The 22,248-nt window shown below is 39.0% G+C and overlaps 1 protein-coding gene across 16 annotated transcripts in view; it reads left to right on the top strand.

The window, feature by feature from the left end:
• Positions 1–22,248, top strand: part of MAST2 (microtubule associated serine/threonine kinase 2) — a 211,016-nt gene that overhangs the window by 147,189 nt on the left and 41,579 nt on the right. For all 16 annotated transcript variants that reach the window (XM_070609709.1, XM_070609713.1, XM_070609712.1 and 13 more), the window contains one exon: positions 12,000–12,091. In XM_070609709.1, the coding sequence (XP_070465810.1) occupies positions 12,000–12,091 (92 nt within the window). The remainder of the gene's footprint in view (positions 1–11,999; positions 12,092–22,248) is intronic.

Genomic DNA, 22,248 nt, shown 5'->3' with positions numbered 1-22,248 from the left:
GTACCTATGTCATAGGGTATAAGACACTACATGTAGAGCTTTAGACAGTGCCCAAGTAGCACTTTATAAATATTAGCTGTTATGATTGTTTTAAATGCGTAGGTAAATTCAATAGAACATGAGGAAAATCCCAAGGGACATAAATCTAAGAGGGAAAACAATATCTGAACAGTACTAACCCACGTTGGAACTTCTAAGAAAGGGGCCAGGGAGGAGGTGTACTAGTCCTGATATCCTTGAGGGGAAAGAGGTTGAGGCCTTGGGCTTGTTTTGGGTGGGGAGACCCTAGAGTAGGGTAGAATTGAGACCCCACATATAGTTAGGACCCTCAAAGGGCTTTACCCTCAATGCAGGAGTGCGCTAGGAAAGCAGTTTACCCACTGGCAAGAGGAGATGAGAAGTTCTTTAGCCTCATCTGGGTTTTAATTAAGGCTCTTAATAATAAAGAAGAAAGTCACCCTTGAATTTTTAACTGTAGGCCTTTATTCAACTGAATTTGGGGACAGGAGTTTATACTGTATGTGTGGTCTAGGAGCTGATTCTGGGCTGGTAATAACCCTGACAGATCTGTCAGATTTCTTTTAAATTGCACACCCTCAAATCAGGTAGTGTAAGATTCCCATAAAGCTCACTGAAGGTGAGTTCACAGTACAAAATTATAGCCCATGCAAGGAAACAATCCACCACACGCGAAAATCAGTAAAAAAGAAACAATAAGACTAGACCCCTAAGAACTTCAGAAAGTATCATTATGGATAAAGACTATAAAATAAGTCTATTTAAAATGAATAAAAATATAAAAGAAGGGGGCCAGCACCGTGGCCTAGTAGTTAAGTTTGTGCGCTCTGCTTTGGTGGCCTAGGTTTGCAGGTTTGGATCCCAGGCATAGACTTTCACCACTTGTCAGCCATGCTGTGGTGGTAACCCATGTATAAAGTAGAGGAAGATTGGCACAGATATTAGCTCAGGGCTAATCTTCCTCAGGCAAAAAGAGAGGAAGATTGGCAACAGATGTTAGCTCAGGGCTAATCTTCCTCAGGGGGAAAAAAAAAAAATATATATATATATATAAATATAAAATATATATCTATAAAAGAAGGAAACAAAAATGAGAGAAAAAAAGACCTATATTTAATTTATAAGACCAGACGTATTTTGGAAAAATCCCAATTCAAATACAGGGAATTAAATATATTGTATCATTGAATTTTAAAGTTCAACAGGTTAAATAGTAGAGCTGTGGACAAAGTTAGTAAAATTTTATCTGGAGTGCAGCACAGAGATGGAAAGATGTAAACAGTGAGAGCTAAGAAATATGGAAGATGCAATATGGAGGTCCAACAGAATATAGAGAAATAGGGGAAAGGTGATATTCCTAGAGATAATGACTGAGACCTTTCAGAACTGATTAGAAACAAACAAAATAATATCGTGAAGCAGAATAGGTAGAAATAAATCTCTATCTAGATACATTACAGTAAAATTGCAGTTTTTACAGAGGTCTTAAAAGGAACTAGAGAACTCTCAGGAATCCACAAAAGCTGAAAGAGCTCTTATAAATGAGCTCAACAAGGAAGTTCACCCAAGAAAATTGAAAACATATGTGTACACAAATGTGCAGATGTTCATAGCAGCATCATTTAAAATAGCCATAAAGTAGAAACAGCCCAAGTATCCATTAATTTATGAATGCATAAACAAAATGTGGCATATTCATAGTATGGAATATTATTGTAAAAAGATATGACGTTCTTATAAATACTACAACATGAGTGAAACTTGAAAACATTATGCTAAGTGAAAGAAGCCAGACATAAAAGGCTGCATAATGTATGATTCCTTTCTGTGAAATATCCAGAATAGGTGAATCCATAGAGACAGAAAGTGTATTGGGGGCTGAGCAGAGTTGGGTAGGGTAGAGAGAGCTAGAATGGGGAGTGACTGCTTGTGGGTACAGTGGTTCTTCCAGGGTAATGACAACCTTCTGGAATTAGATAGCAATGATGGTCACACAGCCTTAAGAGTGTACTAAAACCCACTGAATTGTACACTTTAAAAGGTTGAATTCTCTAGTATGTGAGTTATACTAGAAAATAAAGTTAATGGTAAAAAAAAAAAGCAACCAGAGAGAAAGGAAAAATTAGCTACAAAGGAACAACAATCCTAAGAGCAAGCTTCTCAACAGCAATAACAGGAGCCATAAGACAAGGGAATAACATCTTTAAGGTATTGAGAAAAAAGTTACTCTCAGCAAGAGGCTAAATTATCATCGAAAGTCAGTGAGCAAAATAAAGACATTTTCAGGCAAACACTGAAATTGAGAAGGTTTGTCACTATCAGATTCTCGCTGAAATAATTGCTAAGAGATATATTTCAGAAAGAAAGAAGAAAGGTATGAGATCCAAAAGAGAACACTGAGCAAAGAAACTAGAAAATATATGAGTAAGTCAAATCAAGCGATTATCGTATAAAACAATAATAATTACTAATTTGGCAATATAAAAGCAAGATAGACCTGAAATACTGAACCAAATAACGTGTAAGTTGGAGGCGGGTAGAGGAGAATTGGAGTTAAGATCTTTTAATTTTGCTCAGGAGAGTTGAGACGCAGGTTAACCTTAGACATTGTTAAGACAAGAGTACCTGTTAAAACTTAATAATAATAGTTTTTTAAAAAAGAAAATAAAGTAGAATGTATAATTTTCAAGCCAGTGAAGCAGGGGTTAAAAAATAATTAATCCAAGAAGAGCTCCCATCCAAAAAACAGGTAGAGTACAGGGGATTAGGGGAGAGTAAGTCGTGGTATTATGTAGAGAAACTGGGACAGTGACATTTGAGTCAAGTCCTGAAAGAGGTAAGGGATTTTGCCATAGTATAGCCGGGGGAAGGACATTCCAGGCAGAGGGAACAATTGGTGCAATGGTCCTGGGAGCTGGGCATCTCCCTGAGAAATTAGCCTTTGGGCAGATGAGTGAAATCATCTGACTTGTGCTGTAAAGGGATCACTGTGGCTGCTTGTGTTGAGAACAGACTGGGAGTAGGAGACAGGAGTAAACCAGAGAGACTAGTTAGGATAATCCAGGCAAAAGATAAATAATGGATTTATCTCTAAGCAGCACCCTTTATTGACTGAGAGAACATGTATTTTCTCCCACTGTAGCTTCTCAGTCTTTACAGGGACGTCATCCTAGTTGTTACTTTGAAATAACATCTGGAAGTGCTTGACCTTAAATGGCCCCAGATTCTTCTCTATTTTATTGATCACATTTAATGAAACAGAAGGGGTCTTTTCCTCCTTCTAAATTCTGAAAGAAAGTAAAGGGCTAGCCAAATGCTCTAGCCATTTACTGAGTGGTCAAATTCCTAGGGGCTGCTGGACTTCTGGGACTGGGAGATTGGAGAGGCCTGAGGCGTCTGCAACCATGCATCCTACTCCGTACTCTATATCGCTGCAGACTGGGAAGGAGGCTTCCTAAATAAATTTACGGCAGCCCCTGCAGGGAGTCAGATTTGAGTACCTGCTAATTGCTGGAAGGAGGGATTTTTGAAGGCTCGGAACTCTCCAAATATGGCCACAATTCAACAGTATCACAGAGATTGCACAGGTTATCTTAGTCCTTGCTCCCACTGTCCACATGAGCATGGTGGAGCATGGTGAAATGCCAGCATTGCTCTGAGTGACCAAGTGACTGGGATGGTGTTGGGCAGCAGTCTACTTTAACCAGTCCCTGCAATAGGCCGCAGAGCATCAGATCAAGGGGCTTCCAGTTTCTTTCCCATCAGCTGAGAGTTAGTGTGGCTGACTCTGCAAATATCCAGTACTTTCATCTTACTGGGATGAAAGAGTTAAGACCTGCACTTTATCTTCTAGGATCCTGGGGAAATGTCTAGAGCCTGTTGAAATGGAAAAATAGCCAGTTCCTTGTTTTGGATCTCAGCTGAGTCATGGCTTCTGTACCAGGGTGTCTGACTTTTTTTTCCCCTGGCAGCTGTTGCAGATTTGTCAAGTGAGATTATATGTACCTTCATAGAAAGGCGTGTGGCCTGGAAATATGATCTTTACTGTTTTGGATTTTATTTTAAATTTTAAGTAATATCATGGCAAATGAAATTAGAATCAATTATCTGTCTTTGCAGTTTCAGGAGGTCTTCATTTTCATACACAAGGAGTTTAGGCATAATGGTTTAATATAGCTTACACGTACCAATATCTTATTTTAATCGTTGTAACAGATCATACTCATCCATTCATTCATTTCACAAATATTTATTGAGAGCCTACCATGTGCCAGGCAGTGTTCTAGGCGTTGAGGAATACAGCAGTAAACAAAGCATGCACAAGCCCTACCTCGTAGAGCTTAGATTCTGATGGGAAGAGAGACAACAGACAAAATGAATTCGCAAAATATATTGTATGTTAGATAGTAGTAAGTGCAGTTGAGAAAAATATATCAGGAAGGAGGATAGAGAATTTGGGAGGGGTTTACAGTTTTAAATAGAATGATCAGGGAAAAATTCACTGAGAAGACTGTACTTGAACAAAGAGTTGAATAAGGAGAGAGCAAGCTGTGAGGCTCTCTGGGGGGAAACACAGAAATAGGAAATGTCATTTGTGAAGGCCCTGAGGCAGTGGCATGCTCAGCATGTTCTGAGGAAAGTAGGGGGGCCCGTATAGCTGGAGTAAAGAGTGAGTAACGGAATGAGGTAGTGGAGATCCAGATCATTTAAAGCCTTGTAGGCCATTGTAAGAACATGGACTTTTGCTCTTAAGTGAGACAGGGAGAATTTTAAGCAGAAAAGTGATTTTGATATTACTTACGTTAAAAAAAAATTTTTTTTACAGCTTTATTGAGGTGTGATTGAAGTATAGACTGTACATATTTAAAACATACAATTTGATGGGTTTTGATATATGTATATGTCTGTGAAGCCATTAGCATAGTCAAGATGATGAGCATATCTGTAATTTCCCAAAATGTCCTCATGCCTCTTTATAATCCCTCTCCTGTCTCTGGTTGGGCAACCACTAATCTGTTATCTGTCACTATGGGTTTGTTAGCATTTTCTTGAATTTGATGTGACTAGAATTGTTCCTATGTACTCTTTTATGTGTGCCATCTTGCTTTCAGCATAATTATTTGAGGTTCATCCATTGTGTGAATCAATAGCTCCTTCCTTTTTATTGCTGAGTAGTAAGTAGTCCATTGTATGGATATCTTATGACTTGTTTATCACTCATGTGTCAGTGGACATTTGAGGTGGTTTCTAGTTTTGGGTTGTCACAAATAATAAATAGCAAACACTTGGGTCTTGCTATTTTATCCATTCTTATAGTCTCTGCCTTAACTGAATTTGTATTTAGAACATTTACATTTTACATTATTATTGGTGTAATTGGATTTAAATCTATTATCTTGCTATTTATTTTCTATTTGGCCCAGCTGTACTTGTTCTCCCTTTTTTCTTTTTCTACCTTCTTTTGGATTGAGCATTTTTTATGACTCCATTTTATTTCCTTTGTTGTCTTATTAACTATAGTTCTTCATTTTTCTTTTTTAGTAGTTGCATTAATGTTTATCATGTAAAATTTTAACTTGTCACAGTTTACCTTCAAGTAATATTAGACCATGTCGACGAAAATAATCCATAACCAATCTATAAATGAAAATTTGGGGGAGTTTATTCTGAGCTAAAATCTGAGGACAATGGCCCAGTGCCTTTCTTCCCGAAGGAAGAAAGGGCACCGAAGAAGTGGGGTGCACAGAGTGGTTATATACCCCCAAACAGGATGTTTCACATATGAGTGAAATGTCCCTTTTACAGTAGTCGCGAGACTGCTCTGTCGGCACAGCGATTGATGGAAACAGCAGGTAGGTCTGCTATCTCGGTGAACACAGCAGGGTGGCAGGTCTGTTGTCCCGAGCTGGGTGGTCACAGGCGAGCACAGCAATCAGTTCCTAGCCTAAGGGAAGATGCTTATCCCTAAGGAAATACCAATGTGGGGGGAAGTTACACCTTTATCTTAAGGCCATTTGTTCTTGCCATAGGAAATGTTTAAAGCAGATACACAATGCATGCTCACTGCCACAGTCTGGCCCTTTTGAAAAAAAACAGGCCGAATTAGGTTTACACTAAATGGCTTTCTCATATACTCTAATATATCCTATTGCTTGCTATTTCTATTTGTCAGCCACTTCACATCTAAGGTAAGAGCCTCACGACAGTGCACTTCCCTTCTTCCCTCCAGCCTTGGTGCTGTGGCTGTCCTTCATTTATATCTGCTTATGTTGTAAACTTCACGGTAAATGATTATGTAGCTTTTAAACTCAATTATTTTTTAAAGAGATTTTAAAAATAAAAACAAATGATTGATATTTACCCACATATTTACCATTTCTGGTAGTTTTCTTTCCTTTGTATTGATCTAGATTTCCATCTGGTACCGTATTCCTTCTACCTGAAGGACTTCCGTTAACATTTATTATAGTGCAGGCCTGTTGGCAATGGATTATTTCAGCTTTTATATGTCTGAAGAAGTCTTTATTTTGACTACCTTTTTGATAGATACTTGTGCTTGGTATTTGAATTCTAGGTTCAGTACTTTGAGAGATTTCGTCAACTGTCTTCTGAATTGCATCCTTTTCCCAAAAAGAAGTCTGTTGTCATTATCTTTGTTCTTCTGTGAGTTATGTGATTTTTCTATCTGACTGCTCTTAGGCTTGTCTCTTTATCACTAGTTTTAAGTAATTTGATTATGATGTGCTTTGGTGTACCTTTCTTCATGTTTCTTGTGCTTTGGATTCATTGGGCCTCTTGGATATGTGAGTTTATAATTATCAACAAATTTGGAAATTTTTCAGCAATTATTTTTTCGAGTATTTTTTCTCCCTTCCTCTCTTTCAGAGACTTAAATTACAAATCTAGTCTGCTTGATGTTGTCCCACAGCTCACTGTTGCTCTTTCCATTTTAAAAAATTTCTTTGTTTCATTTTGCATCCCTTCTCTTGCTGTATCTAGGTGCGCTAACGTTTTCTTCTGTAGTGCCTCATCTCCTGTTAATGCCATCCAGTTTAACTTTCATCTGACACTCTTTTAACCTCCAGAAATTCTGTTTGGGTTTTTTAAATATCATCCATAATCTCTCCTTAACATGCTCATACTTTTCTATACCTTACTGAAAATATGCAGGATAGTTCTAATGATTTTAATGTTCTCTTCTACTAGTTCGATCATCTCTGTCATCTCTAGGTCTGTTCATTCCCCCCCTCGTTATGGGTCATATTTTCCTGCTTTTTTCTATGCCTAGTAATTTTTTATTACATACAAAACACTGCAAATTTGACCTTGTTGTGTGTTGGATATTTTTTATTCCTTTCAATATTTTTGAGCCTTGTTCTAGGATGCAGTTAAGTTGCTTGGAAATAGTTTAATCTTTTTGAGGATTGCTTTTAAGTTTTATTAGGTGGGACCAGAGTAGCATTTGGGACTAATTTTTCCTTGCCACTGTCCCTTGAATGACTAGGTTTTTCCCCTCTGGGTAGTAGGATCACAAACTATTCCTGACTTTGTGTGAGCACCAAGGAGTGTTCCACCTGCTCTTTTTCTTGGGTGGTTTCCTTAACTCAGGGAGACTGCCAGGCTCTGTGCGGGTCACCTCCTCCCTGTGCTGTTGCTATGAAGTCTTTCCAGATAGTAAGCTCAGGCAATCATAAGACTCACCTTGTTTGTTTCATGTCTCTTAGTGATCACTGTCCTGCACTGCTTGTTGTCCACTGTCTGAAAATTGTTTCATGTTTTTGTCTGGCTTATTAGTTGTATAAGATAAGAGGGTAAATCTATTACTTGTTACTCCATCATGGTTGGAAGTGGAAGTCTTTTCTGATTTATATTTTAAAGGGTGTTTTGTTGAGAACAAATTATAGGGGAACAAGAGTGGAGGAAGCAGGAATATCAATGAGGAAGCTATTTTACTTAATTCAGATAAGAGATGGTGGTGACTTGGTCCAAGGTGGTAGTGGTGAAAGAAGTGAGAAATGATCAGATTTGGGATATATTTTGATGTTAAAGCCAACAAGAGTTACGATGGGTTGATATATGAGAGAAAGAGGAGTCCACAATGACATGTAAGGTTTATATTATCTTCATTTTATATTTGAAAACACCAAAACATGAGGATTTATGAGACTTGCTCAAAGTCAAACAGCCAATCTCAAACTTGGATCTTCTAATTCCAAAGCCCTGTTTCTTTCTACTGTGCTACACTGACACTAAGAACATGAGCAGTATAAGCCACACTTGCTAAAGGTGTTCAGAGAAAGGAGAGACATCTTCCTGCTTGAAAGAATAAACGAGAATTCACACAACACCTCATTTGAGCTCATGGTCCCTAAGGAACAGGTAGATTTGGGTAAGTCAAGGAGGGAGGGCATATCTGTTGAGGGAAGTGGTGTGAGCCGAAGTACAGAAGTCTTTGAGATATCTTTCTGCTCAGGATTCCCTTGGTCTGGGTAAGCTTTCCAAGGGTCAGTGTGGTTTCATGTGTATATTCTGTAAAATTTCTCATGTTCAAAACTGAAGGGCCTAGAGTTTATTTTCTTGAGAATATTTATATCTTATTTGCTCTTAGGATAAGGGCTGAATAAACATACTATGTTTCTTTTAAAGAAAACCCGAAAGGCAAAACCTTATCAAGAATCTTGACTAGGAGGCCAGCCCGTGGCCGAGTGGTTAAGTTCTTGCTCTCTGCTTTGGCAGCCCAGGGTTTTGCCAGTTCAAATCCTGGGCGCGGACATGGCACTGCTCATCAAGCCATGCTGAGGCGGCATTCCACATACCACAGCTAGAAGGACCCACAACTAAAAATGAACAACTATGTACCGGGGGGCTTTGGGAGAAAAAGGAAAAATAAAATCTTAAAAAAGAATCTTGACTAGGAAAAAATAGATTCTTTACAGTAGGATTAATTTAAATGGCCACGGTAAGGAGTCTGAATTATATTCCAAATGTTATGGGAAGCCACTGAGAGTTTTTAAGTAGGAATTCACTTGATCTCATCTGTGGTTTTTCAGCTATTACTCCAGCTGATGGGTGATGAATAGACTGGTGGGGGCAGGAGGGTGAGCAGGAAGAACCAAAGTGGAAAGAAGATCATTCAGAAATCTTTTATAGACTTGAACTGGGGTGGTAGTAGTAATAGAGGTAATGAGAATTATTTGGACTGAGGATATATTTTAAAGGTATAATGCACAGGACTTCCTGGTTGTTTTGGACATGGGTGTGAAGAAAAGAGAAGAATCAACAATAATTCATAGGTGTTTGCTTGAACATCTGGATGAATGGTGGTGCCATGTAATGGTGCCAACATAGGGAGGAGTAGCAGGTTTTAGAGGGAAATTCAAGAGCTCTCTTTTGCAAATATTAAGTTTGAGGTGCCTTTTAGACATCCAGTTGGAGATGTCAAGTAGGCATTTGGATATGTGAGTCTCGTGCTCAGAGAAGAGAGCACAGAGTTAGCAATAAAAAGCTGGGTATCATCAGCATCATAGATTTAAAGCTATGAAACTGGAAAAAAAAAAACGTTGTTTAGGGAGAGAAGAAAAGATATTTCAGATCTGGGTCCTGGAGTACTAAATGATTTAGAGGTCAGGAAGAGAAGAAACAAGCAAAGGAAAATGAAAAATGAGCAGTTAGTAAGATAGGAGGAAAACCAGGAAAGAATCCTGTCCTAGAAACTAAAGAGAAGTATCTCAAGAAGATTTACACAGATATTAGGTTGAACAAAAGAAGCAAAACACAAAAAAATACGTAGTGTGTGTAATTCTACTTATAGGAAATCCAGCAAAACACAATTAATATATGGTGATAGAAGAAAGTGGTTGTGGGACAGGAGATTGACTGGCAAGGGGCACATGGGAACTTTCTGGGATAATAGAACTATTCTGCCTCTTGTTTTGGATATTGTTGTGTGGGTGAATACAATTGTCAAGGCTCATTTAACAGAGCATTTAAGATCTATATATTTTATAAAATGTAAATTATATCCCAGCTCTTTTTTTTAAAAAAAAAAGGGAATTGTGACTGTCAAATGATGTTAAAAGGTTACATAAGATAAGGACTGAGAATTGACCATTCTCATTGGTGACTTTGATAGCAGGGGTTTCAGTGGCAAGATGGGGATGACTGCCTAGAGTAGGCTACAGAGAGAATAGGAAATGAGGATGTGAAGATGACAAGTACGGAACCCCTACATGGAATTTTTCCTAGACCGAGGAGCAAAGAAATGGACCACTTGGGGGAGCTCTATGAAAGTTTTTATTTTTATTTTTAGAAATGACAGCGTGTTTTCATGATGATGAGAATGATCCAATGGGAAGTAGAAATTCATGGCATGGGAAGGGGAGGGCAATGCAGGTGCAGACTTCTGGAATGGGGAGTCGGCGGAGTTGGCTTTGACAGGAGCGCGGTCTTTCCTTCTGCTATTACAGATAGGAAAGTATATGGATACGGATTTAAGCTAATAGATTTTTATGACAGGAATAAGTATTACTTCTTTTTGTGTTGTGTTCTTTTTACCCCCAGTTGAATAAAAAAGTCAACAGATGAGGGTGAGATTTGGAGAAGGAGTGCTGGACGTTTGAGAAGATGTGAATTAGTTGTTTTGGGGAGAGAGAGAGCACATTTCCTATGTAAATGTAGCGTGGTTGACAAGACACACTTGACATTCATCATCATAAATATAAGGAGATGCCAGCCAGATGATTTTGAGCTTTTCTTCAGTCCCCTTCAGCTGCCCGAGTACAGTTGCAAAATAGATGCAAGTTGCAACTCAGTTGCAAGGAGTAGAGGGAGGCCGTGTCAAATTAGAGAATGGGAGGCTTAGACATTTAATGGTGACTGAGGTAATGAGGCTGTTAGACGTGATTAGATTAGTCCTAACAGTTTCTTGGACAAAAGTGCTTATCATTTCTAATCATAATCTCGTTCTTGAGATTGAGCTCAATCCTTCCAGAGGTTTCTCATCACAATCCCAATAGTTCTTTGTGGCACTCTGTCAGCCCTACAGAGTTTGGCTGTGGCCAGCCCCATAGCTTCTATAACCTACTTCTTTTCCTATCATTCTCCCCTCTTCCCCCGCGACTCGACTTCTCTGCTATTTCTTGAACATTCTCTCCTCTCTCTCTTTCTTCACAGCAGTAGTTACTCCAGTTTGAGGACAGAGACTTTCTCTTGTTCCCTACTGCTTCCCTAGCATCTAGAACAGTGCCTGGTGCATAGTTGGTGTTTAGTAAATATTTGTTTGGATGAACATAAATGCCAGGCACCCCTGTGCCTTTAAAAGATGGGCTGACTTTCAAATAAATCTATACGCACTTTTCGGTAGCAGGTATAGCACAAAATGGCTTTTTATCGTGATCTGGTTTCTTCAACCACAAGAAAAAGCCTCAGGCATTAACATAATGGAAAGCCAGCTTTATAGAAGAAACCCAGGACTGTTTTGAAATTTATGGTGAAATGAGAATATTACTTAATTCATTGATTAAGCCGTTTTTTAAAAATAAATTTCATAGATTAAGTTAATAGTTTCATTTTTATTGCAGAAACATTAAGTTCTATGAGATATGAGAGTATTTATGACTTGCGTTTTTTGTTTTCTAAATCAAATTTGCAGTGGGCATTCTGCACTAGATACCATTTAAGACATGATTGTTACCCTTAAGGAGCTCATTGTGTTTGCTTGGGAAGCAAAACCTAAACATTGGAAAAGTACAATGGCAATACAAGATAAAAGTCAATACAATGGCACAAGTTATCCTAAGATGGAACACAATGAATGTTGAAATCTCACTGGTGCAAACAGTAATTGCTGACCCAGTTCAGTTTAAACAGTATACTGCTCAGCCCATGGAGTGGTGTCACTCTTTTGTTACTCCATAGCCATTCAAGGTCTCTGGACCCATGGTGTGGCCCTCTTATAACTGACATTTGTGTTTTCATTGCAGTTGTCGGACAAGTAACCGAAAGAGTTTGATTGTGACCTCTAGCACATCACCTACACTACAGCGGCCGCACTCACCTCTCCATGGCCACACAGGTGAGTGCTTGAAGGTTAAGAAAGGTGAAATGAAAGAATGGCCGCAGATGCCCAGTTTCTTTCCCTCTTCTCACTTTGCACAGTTCAGCATATTACGTTGTCTCTTCACTCCGCTGACTGAAGCATGCAGAGCTCATGGGCATGCTTTCTATGGGAGAATGTGTTCAGTCTATTTTTGATTGTTAGTTGTTTCTTGCCTTGATCTGTCAACATTCCTTTTGGTCTTGTACATATCTTGGGGCCAGGTATGTATCCTGGGTCCACGGCCTCTGTTCTAGTGTGTATGGCTCCAGTCATTAGGGCCATGTGATGAGGGCTCCATTAATGTTCTGTCCTACCATGCCCAAGCATCAGGGCTCACAGAGACGGTTTTCTGCCTCATGGGACTCCTGATAACTTTCCCTCTATTGGAACAGGAGACAACAAAAGTGAGAGGAATATTTGTTTCATGTTGACATTGATTTCACATATTGGAATTGAAGCAAATGATCTCATGCATGCAGACTCTGTTCCACCTGGACCCATAGGCTCCTCCAGACAATATAAGGACTGATTTGCTTGACTCTAACTGAGGACTGTATAAACACTATGAGGGTGAAGACCTCATTTAGACATATATTTTGGTCTAGACATATAATTTTTGCATCTGAGGGGGCTCAGCTTTGCTCAAGGAGTTGCTGCACTGCTACACTGTCCATTACTACACTGTTTGCAGTGGAATTTCCAGATGCAGGGGTAATGGAAATGGAGCAGGCTTGAAACCATAGGAAGCTGTTTAGAGCTTGCTACCTGGGTTTGGTAAGCCATGAGCCTTGCTGTCTTTGGGCAATAAGAGAGTACCAAAGCAGTGAAAGAGTTTGACATCAAGCCAAGTAAGACAGATCTATTCCACTTGGAATGTCTCCTTGCTCACAGTTTACTGTGTCTTTGGAGGGAGAAAGTGAGGGTACATGTGGAGTAGTTGTTTGAGCACCCTGAGGGTCTGGTGATTCCGAAATTGATCTTTGTCTTTGGGAGAAGAGACACTTTACTGGGTTCAGATCCAGCCATTCAGTGTGCTCATGGCCCTTTTCCAAGAATCAGTAAAACTCAGACACTAACTCTCACATTGGAAGACACCACCAAGAGCACCGGGGGACCCAGGAGATTGGAGACCCACTGGGCCTTTAAAGCAAAGCTCTCATTTTGCTTAGATACTTTCCCCCCCAAAATTGACGGGTTATGTGTTAGATTAGGTAGCACATTCTACCCGGAACTTTGTAAAAATTCAGTTTATATCTGACCTAGATTTTTCATCATATGGAAATAAATTTAGCATGTCTAGACCTTCTACATAGTTTTATAGCTGTAATGTGAATACTGGGCAGTAATTACTACTGACTGCTGCCCTCTGAGATGATTATCTCTCTATTTAGATTCCTGACAGTTAGAGTTTAGGACTAAATCCCCCCTACCCAAGTGGCTTTGATTGAGAACATCATCTGGCCCTTTCAGCCTACCTGGGTCTGTGGACTCTATCTTAGAGTTAATATGTGTAACATGCTTAGTAGTCCATAAATGTTAGCTGTCATCGTTATCGTCTCTCCCCAAATCACTGCAGAACATCCAGGCAGGCCTCAGATCCAGGGAGGAAGAATTGACTTAAAAGCCCAATCATGGCTGTAGACTCTTTACTTACCCAGGTGTTGAGAAAGGCAGTGCTACTTGTTCCACACAGCTCAAACTTCACATCGTTTGAGAACTATATCCTCAAATCTTGCACATCCTGATATTTGGGTCCACATGAAGTTTTAAGACTCTTTAACTTTACTTTAAAGTCTGGAATCTGTTGACTAATAGGAGGCCTGTTGATTTGAAAGTAGGTCCATTTATTCCGTACAGTTCAGTTTGATATTAAATATTTATTATATATAAGTAAATTACAACTACAGTAAGGTCAGTTCGGTAGGTACTTACTCTGCCATTCTGGAAGTGGAACCTTCCTAGTTCGTTGTGTTTTTAAATTAATAAACTTTTTGTTTTAGAGCAATTTTAGATTCACAGCAGAACTGACCAGAAAGCATAGAGAGTTCCCATATACCGTGTCCCGACATGTGCACGACTTCCCCCACCATCAATATCTCCCACCAGAGTGGTACGTTTGTTACAGTGAGTGAACCGACATTGACACATTCTCACCCAAAGTCCATAGTTTATATTAGGGTTCACGCTTGGTGTTATACATTCTATGGGCTGTGACATATCTATAATGACATGTATCTACCATTGTAGTATCAGAATACTACATAGTTTCGCTACCCTAAAAATCATCTGTGCTCTGCTGTTCATCCCTCCCTCTCCTGGGGAATCCACTAATCTTTTCACCACCTCCATAGTTTTGCCTTTTCTAGAATGTCATATAGTTGGAATCATACAGTACGTAGCCTTTTCATATTGGCTTATTTAACTTAGTAATATGTATTAAGCTTCCTCCATGATCTTATCAAGGCTTAATAGCTCGTTTCCTTTTAGTGCTGAATAATAGTCCATTGTCTGGATGCATCACAGTTTATGAAGGACATCTTGGTGCTTCTGAGTTTTGGCAATTATGAATAAAGCTATTATAAATATCTGTGTGCAGATTTTTGTGTGGACGTAAGTTTTCACTTCATTTGGGTAAATATAGAGCGTGATTGCTAGATCGGATGGCTAAGGATTTCATTTTATAAGAAACTGACAAACTGTCTTCCAAAATGGCTGTACCATTTTGCATTCCCACCAGCAACGAATGAAGGTGTCTGTTGCTCCACATCCTTGCTAGCATTTGGTGTTGTCACTGTTTTGGAATTTGACCATTCTAATAGGTGTATAATGGTACCTCATTGTTGGCTCAATTTGCATATCCCTAATGACATATGATGTTGAACATCTTTTCATATGCTTACTTGCCATCTGTATATCTTCTTTGATGAGGTGTCTGTTCAGATCTTTTGCCTATTTTTTAATCAGGTTGTTTATTTTTTGTTGTTGAGTTTTAAGTGTTCTTTGCATATTTTGGATAACAGTCCTTTATCAGATATATTTTACAAATATTTTTTTCTACTCTATGGCTTGTTTTCTCATTCTCTTTTGTAGAGCAGAAGTTTTTAATTTTAATGAAGACCAGCTTGTCAATTATTTCTTTCATGAATTGTACCTTTGGTGTTCATTGCCATAACCAAGGTCATCAGGGTTTTCTCCTATGTTATCTTCTAGGAGTTTTATAGTTTTGAGTTTTATGTTTAAGTCTGTGATTAATTTTGAGTTAACTTTTGAAATTTTAAAATTTGAGTTAATTTTTATGAAAGTGTCTGTTAGGTTCATTTTTTTACATGTGGATGTTTAGATGTTCCAGCACTGTTTATTGAAAAGATTGTCTTTTTCCCATTGTGTTGCTTTTGCTTCTTTGTCAAAAATCAATTGACTACATTTACGTGGGTCTATTTCTGGCTCTCTATTCTATTTCATTAATCTATTCTTTTTCTTGAAAGTCTTGACTACTGTAGCTTTATACTAAGTCTTGAAGTTGAGTAGTATCATTCCTCCAACTTTGTTGTTCTCCTTCAATATTGAGTTTGCTATTCTAGGTCTTTTGCTTCTCCGTATACACTTTAGAATCAGTTTGTTGATATCCATAAAATAATTTGCTGAGACTTTGATTGTGATTGCATTGAATCTATAGATCAAGTTGGGAAGAACTGACATCTTGACAATATTGAGTGTTTCTATCTATGAATATGAATATCTCTCCATTTATGTAGTTCTTCTGTGATACCTCTCATCAGAGTTTTGTAGTTTTCCTCATATAGATCTTGTACACATTTTGTTAGATTTATACCTAACTATTTCATTTTTGGGCATGCTAATGTAAATGGAAATATGTTTTTAATTTCAAATTCCGCTTGTTCACTGATGGTGTATAGTAAACTATTGACTTTTGTACATTAACCTTGTATCTTGCAACCTTGCTCTAATTGCTTATTAGTTCTAGGAGGCTTTTTGTCGATTTTTTTGAGTTTTCTACATAGGCCATCATCATCTGTGAACAAAGACAGTTTTATTTCTCCCCCCAATCTGTATTCCTTTTATGTCCTTTTCTTATCCCATTGCATTAGCAAGGACTTTCAGTAAGATGGTGAAAAACAGTGGTAAGAAGGTACATCCATGCCATTTTCCTGAACTTGGCGGGAAAGCTTTGAGTTTCTCACCATTAAGTATGATGTTAGTGGTAGGTTTTTTGTAGATGTTCTTTATCAAGTTGAGGAATTTCCTTCTATTCCTAATTTGCTGAGAGATTTCTTTATCATGAATAAGTTTTGGATTTTGTCAAATGCTTTTTCTGCATCTGTTGATGTGATAATTTGATTTTCCTTCTTTAGCCTGTTGATGTGATGGATTACATTAACTGGTTTTCAAATGTTGTACCAGCCTTGCATACGTGGGATAAATCCCACTTGGTTATGGTATATAATTCCTTTTATGCATTGTTGGATTTGATTTGCTAATATTTTGTTGAGGATTTTGTGTTTGTGTTCATGAGAGATATTGGTCTGTGTTTTTCCTTTCTTGTAATGTCTTTGTTTGGTTTTGGTATTAGACAATGGTGGCCTCATAGAATAAGTTAAGTGTTCTCTCTGCTTGTATCCTCTGGAAGTGATTGCAGAGAATTGGTATAATTTCTTCCTGAACGTTTGGTAGAATTCACCAGTGAACCTATCTGGGCCTGGTGCTTTCTGTTTTGGAAGGTACTTAATTTGTGGTTAAATTTCTTTAAATAGATTTAGCCTGTTCAGATTATCTGTTTCTTCTTGTGTGAATTTTGGCAGATTTTGTTTTTTAAGGAATTAGTGTATTTAATCTAGCTTATTAAATTTATGAGCATAGATTGTTGATAATATTCTTTTATTACCTTTCAATGTCTATAGAAATCTGTAATGATATCCCCTCTTTCATTTCTGATGTTAGTGATTTGTGTCTTCTCTCTTTTTTTCTTAGTTAGCCTGACTACAGGCTTATCCATTTTGTTGATCTTTTCAAAGAACCAGCTTTTGGTTTTGTTCATTTTCTCTGTTGATTTCTTGTTTTCAAGTTCATTGATTTGTGTTCTAGTATTTATTATTTCTATTCAATCTGCTTACTTTGAGTTTAATTTGCTCTTTTTCTGGTTTCTTAAGGTGTAAGGCAGGTCTGCTGGTGACAGATTCCCTCAATTTGTTTGTCTGAGAAATCTTTATTTCTTCTTCCCTTTGGAAGGATAGTTTTGCAGGGTACAGAATTTTAAGTTGGTGAGGTTTCCCCCCACCACCGCTTTTTTTTCCTCCCCAAAGCCCCAGTACATAGTTGTATATCTTAGTTCTAAGTCCTTATAGTTCTCTGTGGGATACCACCGAAGCATGGCTTGATGAGCACTGTGTAGGTCCACGCCCATGATCCAAACCAGCAAACCCCAGGCCGCCAAAGCAGAGAGAACAAACTTAACCATTACGCCACTAGGCTGACCTCTGAACACTTTTAAATATTTTACTCCACTCTCTTCTTGCTTGCATGGTTTCTGAGAAGTCAGGTATAATTCTTATCTTTGCTCCTCTATAGGTAATGTTTTTTCCCCCTCTGGCTTCTTTCAGGATTTTTTCTTTATCTTTGATTTTCTGAAGTTTGAATATCACATGCCTAGGTATAGTTTTATGGCATTTAATCCTGCTTGCTGTTCTGTAAGCTTCCTGGATCTGTGTTTCAGTGTCTGACATTAATGTGGGGAAGTTCTCAGTCATTATGGTTTCAAATATTTCTTCTATTTCTTTCTTTATTTTTTCTCCTTCTGGTATTCCCATTACATATATGTTACATCTTTTGTAGTTGTCCCACATTCTTGGATATTCTGTTCTATTTATTTCAGGGCCGTTTTTTTTCTCTTTGCTTTTTAGTTTTGTCAGTTCTAGTGTCATATCCTCAAGGTCAGAGATTCTTTTCTCAGCTGTGTCAGTTCTACTAATGAAGCCTTCAAAGGCATTCTTCATGCTGTTACAATGTTTTTCACCTCCAACATTTCTTTTTGATTCTTTCTTAGAATTTCCGTCTCTGCTTACTTTATCCATCTGCTCTTGCATGTTGCCTACTTTTTCCATTAAAGCCCTTAGCATATTTATCATAGATTAAAAAAGAAATTCTTGCTCTGATAATTCCAGTATTTCTGTCATATCTGACTCTGGTTCTGAGACTTGGTTTTCTCACATATTTACTGTGAGGACCTGGTAGAACTTCTATATGTAAAATTCACAATAGTGTGAGGACGCTTCTATGACTGCATCCCCCAGGGGTTTTTAATGCTCAAATTTGTGCACGGTGCACCTCCAGCAATTCATTTTTTATAGGTCAGGTTTTCCTACCTTGGCACTGGTTCCCGTGGAGGTTTCTACTCATGGGTTTCTGCTCGGGTACGTTGTGATTCTCCGTATCCACCTGTCTGTCTCTCTTGTTCAGGGGGCAGCGGTTTGCTCCGTGACTTCACTTCCCTCACGGATCTAAGAAGAATTGTTTGTTTTTCAGCTTGTTCAGCTTTTTGCTTGTTGTTAGGATGGAGCAGCAACCTCTAAACTCCGGACCCACCAGACCAGAAACCAGAAGTTAGTTCATTTGTTTTATTGCCTATAGAGTATCTATTGTGTGACTCTACCACAGTGTATGGATTTATTTTATTATTGATGAACATTGTATCGCCCTGGGCCTAATCAGGAGACAGAAATCGCACAGTGGCTTAAACAGGTGAAGTGTAATAGAATTATTAACTAGAACAATAAAAGAGTAATTTTAAGATGTAAGAGAACTCTATAAAGGTGCCATAGAGCTTTGGAAAAGTACCTAGGGAAGAACAAACCTTGTAGGAAGGCTCTCTCAACTGGATTCAGACCTTGTTAGAGAAGGTGTAGTTGCAGCCCACTGGATGGCAGAGATGTGTGCTGGTTTGCCCAGGCCAGAGCTGATGCACCGACAGGGAACAATCAGGAAGCAGCCCTCTGGAGCACTGGCAAGCCACAACCAGTGTGCAGGCCTGCACAGAAAGTGGAGGTGCCGCTGTGAGTAGGAGGCATGACGTGTCTTTTAAGCCTCAGAAACGAAATGGAAGACAAACCCCAGGGTGTGGAGTGTGGAACAGACCAGAGGGAACCAGAGCACCAGTGTGGGCGTGCCTGGAGCACACAGTGTGCTTGCTGTGGAAAGGGGATCACCAGTTCAGCATAGGGGTACAAGGTTGCCACCGTGTGACTGGGTCCGAGCATCCCTGCACGTCTCACTCCCACACCACTGACTGATGATGCAGTTGCTGAAACTGCACCGAGAGCCTCTTCCTTCAGTGTCCCTCTAGCACCTCCTACTGAGAAAGTTTAACATTGTGCTTGCTGTAAAGGAAAATTGCTTAAAGGAACTCTCTCCTTTATCACAGAGCTGGTATTGAAGGATGAATTTGGAGTTGAGGTATTAATTGGTAAAGAGTACAGACATTTAGATTGTTTTCAGTTTTTCACAGTTATAGTCAATTCTGCAACAAGCATGCTTCCTCATATTCTTTTTTTTTTTTTTAAGATTTTATTTTTTTTCCTTTTTCTCCCCAAAGCCCCCCGGTACATAGTTGTGTATTCTTCGTTGTGGGTCCTTCTAGTTGTGGCATGTGGGACGCTGCCTCAGCGTGGCTTGATGAGCAGTGCCATGTCCGCGCCCAGGATTCGAACCAACGAAACACTGGGCCGCCTGCAGCAGAGCGTGCGAACTTAACCGCTTGGCCACAGGGCCAGCCCCCCTCATATTCTTTTTATATATATGTACAAAGACTGTCTAGGATTTATATGTAGGCATGGAATTGCTGAGTCATGGAATATACTGTATTAATTTTCAGAATAAGATTAACAGGTCAGTGGGCATGTGTATTTAATATGATGTTTGTTATATATCATCTGATTTTAAACTAGTATACTGGGACTAGGAGTATGTCTTTCTTAAGCCTTCAGCCCCTGTCACCCAGGGTCAAGAGCAAGCCCCACTAATCCACTCCTCTTTACTCCCTAACGCTTATAGCCTCCTCATCTCTATCTGCCTTGAATCCACTAGGGCTGATTTCATTATCCCTTATCCCTGTTTATGTCAGTCCACACAGGAACCCCCATGTACCTGTCCCTCCCATCTCCTACACTCTTAATTCGTATAAATCTCTGTCCCTTTTTCTCATCCCTCTCTGACTCTTGAAACCCTTACAGTATACTTCCTGGAATTCATAGTCCATTATCAGAAAAACCTCCTATATGCTTAATCTTGTTCTGATGGAATCCCGGGAGTGAGGGAGGGGTTAGAACACTGGTTGTCCTACAGCCTTCTCAAGTGTTAGCTCTTGCCTGCCCTATAACTTTATACCATTGGGCCTGAAAGCACAAGTAGGTGTCCTCCTTGTCTTTTCGTTATTCTCTCTCTCTTCTTTCTAATACTCCAACACCTTGAATCTTATACAATTAAATTATATCACTTACTACCTACTGTTGCAGCTGTAAATATCTTAGCTCTTGATTACTGTTGCTCTTCAGTTCTTCCTCTCTTGTTCTTGATGATTTCGATACACTCATAGTTGATCTTTTCAGTTCTTAGGACTTTCAGTTCTTGGAACTCCTGTTTTCCAGTGAGCTTCTCTTCCATGCCACCTGAGTCACTTATGCCCTACACCTATAGTTTAGACCTCACCTCCATAATTTTACTTTCATTCTTCCTGCCCTTTAGCACTACCTCCAGACTTTCTGCCTTGTGCCATCTAGAATCCTCATCCCCCCAAAAACAATCATTTGATTCCAGGACTTCCAATCCTTTGAGACCCTTAAATATATTAAGTTTGAGATGCCTTCTAGACACCAGTGTGCGCAATTCAATATATTAGTCTTGATTTCAAGAGAGGAGTAGGGCTGGAGAGTATCTGGAAGAGAACATGAGGAGCAGGATACCTCCCTGACCTCTAGGCCCAGTGTTACAAAGGAGTGTGTGAAAGCAAACAGTCCTCTCTTAAGAGAGCTGCAGGGGAAGCAGTGTCCACAGGGGACAGTCAACGTTCACCTACTACGTAAAGGGCTGTACTGTATATATGTCCAGGGTGCTTGGGAGTACAAAAATAAGGATACACTGGCAGCTAGAACACCAGTTAAGAGGCTGTTGCCATTGTCACGATGTGAGGGAGTGTTATAAATGGAGAAAATATATGAATATGAGAAAAAATTATAAGGTTAAGTCAGCAGGTATTAGAATTGATTGTCTCCAGATTTCCTGCTTGGGTGATTAATGAGTGATGATACCCTTAACTTAAAAAAGGAATATTGAAGGGAAGAATAAATATAGGGGAAGGAAAAAGAAGATTCCAGAAATAAATCCATACATATATGGCCACTTGATTTATGACAGAAGTGACACTAGGAAAATTGGGTGTCCATATGGAGAAATTGAAAGACTTAGCTCTTACTTCACAAAAATCAATTCCAGATGAATTGTAGATTTTTTTTCAGTGTTGGTAAGGTATAATTGACAAATAAAATTGTAAGATATTTAAAGTGTACAATGTGATGATTTGATACATGAATTGTAGATTTAAATGTGAAAGATAAAATACTAAACTTTTAGAAGGTACACAGGAGAATACCTTTTGGGGGGGGCATCAGCATGAGGAAGATTGGCCTTGAGCCAACATCTGTTGCCAATCTTCCTCATTTTGCTTGAGGAAGATTATTCCTGAGCTATATCTGTGCCAATCCTCCTCCACTTGTATGTGGGATGCCGCCACAGCATGGCCTGACAAGCAGTATGCAGGTCTGCACCTGGGATCCAAACCCACAAACCCCAGGCCGCCAAAGTGGATCATGCAAACCCAACCACTACGCCACTGGACTGGCTCAATATACCTTCATTTTTTAAAAGGGCATGAAAAGCTTAATAAATTTGACTACGTTAAAATTAAAAATTTCTAGTCATCTAAAGATATCATGAAAAGGCAACCACAAAGTGGGAGAAGATAATTATAACACTTAAAACTGACAAAGGGGGGCCGGCCTAGTGGCGCAGTGGTTGGCACATTGTGCTTCTGCAGCTGAGGGTTTGCTGGTTTGGATCCTGGGTGC

This window comes from Equus przewalskii, chromosome 2, assembly GCF_037783145.1.
Source record: "Equus przewalskii isolate Varuska chromosome 2, EquPr2, whole genome shotgun sequence".
Taxonomy (NCBI): domain Eukaryota; kingdom Metazoa; phylum Chordata; class Mammalia; order Perissodactyla; family Equidae; genus Equus; species Equus przewalskii.
This window is presented reverse-complemented; position numbering and strand designations above follow the sequence as displayed.